This window comes from Crotalus tigris, unplaced genomic scaffold (genome assembly GCF_016545835.1).
Source record: "Crotalus tigris isolate CLP2741 ecotype Arizona unplaced genomic scaffold, ASM1654583v1 scf7180000017775.1145084777:2100578, whole genome shotgun sequence".
NCBI lineage: Eukaryota > Metazoa > Chordata > Lepidosauria > Squamata > Viperidae > Crotalus > Crotalus tigris.
Genome location: NW_024096626.1, coordinates 1,619,001 through 1,625,000, shown reverse-complemented (window position 1 = coordinate 1,625,000; position 6,000 = coordinate 1,619,001). Strand labels below are relative to the sequence as shown.

Sequence of the window (6,000 nt, the reverse complement as noted above, 5' to 3'; positions counted from 1 at the left end):
TTCACTCCTTCCATCACCAGTTGAACACAATGACTGATTGGGGAAAAAAACTCTTCAAGTCATAGTTTTTAACATTATGACAGGAGAAGCAAGCGTGGTTTTGATTTCTATGCAGCTGAATGTCTTGCACTTAACATTACTATTTTCTTTCATTTATAGTGGTATAGAACAGTATAAAACAGTGCTCATAGAGATTTAACAGTATTTCATTACTTCTGCTTTGCATTGTTTCTATTGAATCTTTCTCACTGCTTTTATTTTAATAAGTAGAAGCTTATATTAGATGATAACTTTATCACTGATTTATCTTTCTAGGCAATTATGCTGGCAGTAATGAAAAAAATAACATACGATGAAGAGTACAACTTTGAAAATGAGGTTAGAAGTCACACTTAGATAATTCAGTGACAATTTCAGTTCTTGTGATGCCTGTTTCTTATTCCACTTAGCTGTCTAGCTCCAGAAATGGTAGTTTTGGATTAATCTGGATACTTTTCAGAGATACCCATTATAATTTATGCTGCACTATTCCAAAATAAGACATAACCACATTATAGGTTTAGGATACACACAGTGGACTCATTAGTGCTCTTGCTCCATCTTTCCCAGTGTCATTCCAGAGAGCTGAGAATGAAGCAGCATTTTCAAAGCATTGTAGCCCTGTCCAAAATGGACTGATTTTTCAGCAAGACGGATAAAGACCATTACAAAACAGTGTCCCAGCAAGATTGTGAAGAATGCAACAGTTGATCAAGGACACTTTATAGGGATGAACGGTTTCCATTGTATGTTTCCACTGGCGGGGAAAACTGTCTTAAGTACCACAGTTTTGTCACTAAAAAAATTCAGAATTTCAGGACATTGTTAAGCTAGACTGACTTGTCAAATGCTTATGAAAACCAGTTACAGGAATTAGAGGCAATAATATGTAAACCTTTCTTTTGGGAAGTTAGATTGGCATATGCTTATAAGTAGTCTTGAAAAGAGTATGACATTTTCATTAGTAAGTTTCTAACAAAGGTAAAAACAATTTTGATGTAGATAATTATTTTAACATTCTGATCTAAAACTTTTAAATAATTTTCATAGGCATGTTTTAGAAATGAGAGATATTTGATCCTTTGGGTTCCTTTTCTTCTATTTCATATCCATCAGTCATCAGCATGCATGGCACAAGAGGTCAAGTTCCTGTTTTAAATTAACAATAAAAGGAACAGGAACAACAACAGTCATTTTGGTGTAGTAGTTAAAAGTACCAGGCTGGAAACCAGGAGACTATGGGTCCTTCCCTGCTTTGCACACAAATCACATCCAAAAAATGTGGTCAATAAGAGTGTGTGGATGTCCACCTAGTTATCAGGAATCAAGAGTGAGACAAAGGGCAGTAAGAATGAATGATAATAATAAAGGCATTTATGTAGTTGCAATCTAGCAGGACTACTTTCACAGATAGTAAGATTACAGGCAACAAGGATGATGGATTTACTAAGCTATGCTTATTAATCGTCTAGCAAGAAATGCCTTGTAATATCCAAATGCTAGTATATTATGGACTAATCTGTTCGTACTGTGTACGTCTATAGGGTGAAGATGAAGCCATGTTCGTAGAATATCGGAAACAGCTAAAACTGTTGTTGGATAGACTTGCACAAGTCTCACCTGAATTACTGTTAGTTTCTGTTCGCAGAGTTTTTAACACTACATTGCAGTAAGTTTCAAATGAATTTCTGATAGAAGTTTCATTTCCAGTAATAAAATGCTTTCTTTTGAGTGACAATTTCCATTGATACTTAAGACCTGCTTTCCAATTGGCTGATCAGTAGTGACTACCGTGTTTCCCCAAAAGTAAACCCCCCCAAAGTAAGCCCCAGCTGATCTGAGGGGATGGGCCTAATATAAGCCCTCCCCAAAAGTAAGCCCTACTTAAAGGCCTGCACGGACGGCCTCTATGACAAGGCGAAGATGATGGGGGAGGGGGGATCTGGTATACCGGTTCCTTACCTTAGCCCTAGTTTCTTCCGCGTCCTCATGGCAGTGGCATTGAGCGCGTCATGAGAGGCGGCATATGGCCAGTTTCGGTGTGAAGTGGCTGCCACCAGCCGCGGCCATTTGCCGCCTCACGTGTCGCACCCAATGCCACAGCCATGAGGCCACGGAACAAGCCGGGTGGAGGTAAGGAACTGGTATACTGGTTTCTTACTACCACCTGGCTTGTTCCGCGGCCTCATGGCAGTGGCATTGGGCAGGAGGGGGCAAACGGCCGGTTTTGGTGTGATGCGGCTCTTTGCCGCCTTGCGCATTGTGCCCAATGCCGCTGCAATGTGACTCAGCCAAAAGTGGCCATGGAACAAGTGGGGCAGGCTTCCTCCTCTCCTGCCCATTCAGCTACAGCTTTGGTGACTCTGTAGGTGCCCACAGAGCCACCAAAGCAGCAGATGGCGCACCGGAGGCTCAGGGAGGGAGGGCGCTGAAGTGCGCGGTCAGGCCATTGGCAAGAGCAACGCGTCGGAGCAGAAAGTGGCCTCGGAACAAGTGGGGCAGGTAAGGAAAGAAACCCTCACTCCCCCCAGAAATTACCTTTCTTTTCTGACCTGACTCACAGCCCCGTATTGTTTCCCCTTTGCGATCCGCCGCCACCGTATGCAGGGAAACGGTTTTTTGGGGAGAAAAAAGGTCAATCAATTCGAACTTCGCGATCTTGTGGGACTATCAGTAAAAAAAAAAAAGTTCCATCAGACTTTCTAACTTCTTGAGATCTCGCGAGAAGTTAGAAAGTCTGATGGAACTTTTTTTTTTACCGATAGTCCCACAAACATGTGGCAAAGGCTGAGAAGCGAACAGAGAAATGGAATGCAGCTGAAGGGCAGATTAGTAAAAACCGCTTGGAGGCGAGAGCATCTGGGTAGGTGCGGCAACCTTACCCTGCATGGCTTTGGCAGGTGTCTGGCGGGGAGGGAAACAACTATTCCACCGCCATGCTAGCACCGCCGCGTTGCTTCTCTACCCCATGCACAGGCCCCACCACACCCCCGCGCTCTCGCACCCTACCAGTGCTGGTACTGGCAAAAAATAAGTCCTCCCCGAAAATAAAACACTGTGCTTGGTTCAGAGCCCAAAAGAAAGTAAGACAGTGTCTTAGTTTGGGGAAACGCCGTACATTTTAGTACCCAAAATTTGATTATTGGAACTATAATGTAGATACGGATTTCATAGGGTTTTTTTGCCATGTAGTTCCTTTGTTAAGGAACTATTTGTTTCATTAACCTAAGGGAAAAAAACTTCTTAAAGGCAATACCTTTCTCCCACTATGTCTTCACTGTGTTCTCCTGAAAGAAAAAAAAATAGTAAATGGAAAGAATTAAGTAGCTTCAGCTTCAAAAATACCTGGCAATTTAAAACACAAGGGCAAAATTTTAATGTGGGAGAAAGAGGATTGCATGCAACAAACAGGAAGAATTAATTTTATTATAATATTATAATGCCAAATTAAGTTTCTTCTTGTTCACATGAAAAATATTTGAATCATCTTCTCTCTTTTAGGGTTCATATTCTGTAATGCATACTATAGTAAAAATATAGAGAGTTTATACCAAATTAATCAAATTTCAAATTTTATTGTCCATTATCACCATAAGCAACAACTGGTGACTTGGAGACAGTTTGCCCAAAAGATAGAAGACAGGTGTTGAGAAGATTGATGTAGTTCATAATCCCATAAATTAATTGTTAATGCTTAATTTATCTGTTGATGAAACATTTATGTTTTATATGTATATTTAATACAGCTGAATTCTAATAAATTATAAAATAATTCCATATTTTATTAATTTGTCTTCTATCTATTCTTTTTTATAGGAATTGGCAAACCAAACCGTTTATGGAAGTAGAAGTAGCAATAAGATTGTTGTACATGTTAGCTGAAGCTCTTCCAGTATCTCATAGTGCTCACTTTACAGGTGATACAAAAGCTAGTGCTCTGCAAGATATGATGCGGACTGTAAGTGTGAATCAAAATTGGTGTAATTTGTTACAATTTTTATATTAACAAAATTGACTCAGTCATTTTTCTCTTTTCCTTTTCTCTTTAGTTGGTTACATCAGGTATTAGCACCTACCAGCACACATCAGTAACTCTGGAATTCTTTGAGACTGTGGTCAGATATGAAAAATTTTTCTCTCTGGAACCTCAGCACATTCCAAATGTTTTAGTAAGTTCATATTAGATAGCTATTTGTTTATGCAATTATCAATAATATTATGGTATCTCTTTTATTCTATTAAAAAGTTGAAAAATATTGAATCCCTTTAGTAATCAATTTGCCTCTTTTAGTTTGTTAGAAATTCAACTGGCTAAATTGTTGCCTTTTTAATTGCAGATAGCATTCTTGGATCACAGAGGTCTTCGCCATACTAATCCAAAAGTACGAAGCAGAATAGCATACCTTTTTTCCAGATTTGTCAAATCCCTCAAGTAAGCTTAATGACAATTAAGTCATTTAATAAAAGTGAATATTCTGAATAGAATATGATGGGTTTGGTACATAAAGGAGACTATTAAATACATTCAGAAGGATGTTTTTCCAGCACAAATAATAGAAGCATATCTTAATTTTTAAGACTGATTTTTACCTCCAAAGACCAAAGTCATTAATTTATAATTTACCTTTTTTTACAACTATAAATTATTCTAAAATCTATACATACTGTAGTGGTATAATTCTAAATCATGGTTTTCTTATCTCCACATTAATGAAAATCTAATGAAATATGATGATCAATTCATTCAGTAAATACTGGGTCTCTTTTGCTCTGCCACTGGATTATAAGATAGGATTGCATAATTGGTACTGTAATTTCTAACTGAGAAACTTTAATATAGAGGTATTGTTGAATTTTAATATTGGAGCTATTTAACATATTTATGTGTGTAATGTGGTTTACATTCTTATGCTTTAGTAAACAAATGAATCCTTTTATTGAAGATGTATTGAACAGAATACAAGACCTGCTAGAGCTTTCGCCACCTGTAAGTTTTTTTATATAATATTTTATTAGTTTTCTAATTTTCTAATTAAGTATTTAAAAAGCAACGTGGTGACTGGGTTAATCAATAGATTAATAACATACATAAATCTTTAGTATAAATCTCAAGTTACAATATCAGATATTTCCTCTCTTTTTCCCTTAATATCTACTATCTCATATTAGGCTAATACAGTTCTTACTATTATCAACTAAGTAAAAACATCTTTGTTACATTTATCAATAATTTTTAGCTTATACATATCTTAATTGTGTTGGCATTCAATCCTTAAATACAATCAATGTCCTGTTATTGCTTTTTTCCCAAGCTTTAATTTCCCATCAATATTCAAATTAACATTTGGTATTTATAATTTCCAAGCTTTAGGTAACCAAAGTTTCCCTTATCTCAACTTCTTCCTTCTTCCCTTTTCATAACAAAATCTAATATTCTAAATACACATCTTATCTATTTAAATATAGTCTTGTTCTGTTTTCTAAAAGTTACCTATTTTCCACCCTATTAAACCATCTAATTAATAATACAATATCCCTTCTAATAATTCAAAACCATTATATGTATTGTCTGGGTTAACCAATAAATCAGTAATATACATAATTTTTTTAGATCTAATTTTTAAAAGCTCAAATACTCCCTCTCTTTTTCTGGTAATATCTATTATCTCATATTGGGCAAACAGAATTCTAATTTTCAACTGATTTCCAAATATTTTTGGAATAGGTGACCAAAATTTCCCTTTTCTCAATTTCTCCCTTTTTCTCTTTTCATACCAAAGTCTATTAGTCTTGTTATAAACCTTACCTATTCAATTATAATTTTACTTTATTTTCTAAAAATTATCTATTTTCCACCATTTTCAACCCTCTAGTTAGTAATATGAAATCCCCTCTAATAAATCAAAACCCTTATTTTCTTCAGCCTTACTCTGGCTTTCTTCCTTTGCCAACTAACCTTCC

General features: G+C 36.3%; 1 protein-coding gene across 4 annotated transcripts in view; it reads left to right on the top strand.

Moving 5' to 3' along the window:
* XPOT (exportin for tRNA) overlaps positions 1-6,000 on the top strand; it is a 65,933-nt gene that overhangs the window by 36,188 nt on the left and 23,745 nt on the right. For all 4 annotated transcript variants that reach the window (XM_039342199.1, XM_039342200.1, XM_039342198.1 and 1 more), the window contains 6 exons: positions 316-378; positions 1,584-1,708; positions 3,856-3,997; positions 4,089-4,208; positions 4,377-4,471; positions 4,957-5,026. In XM_039342199.1, the coding sequence (XP_039198133.1) occupies positions 316-378; positions 1,584-1,708; positions 3,856-3,997; positions 4,089-4,208; positions 4,377-4,471; positions 4,957-5,026 (615 nt within the window). The remainder of the gene's footprint in view (positions 1-315; positions 379-1,583; positions 1,709-3,855; positions 3,998-4,088; positions 4,209-4,376; positions 4,472-4,956; positions 5,027-6,000) is intronic.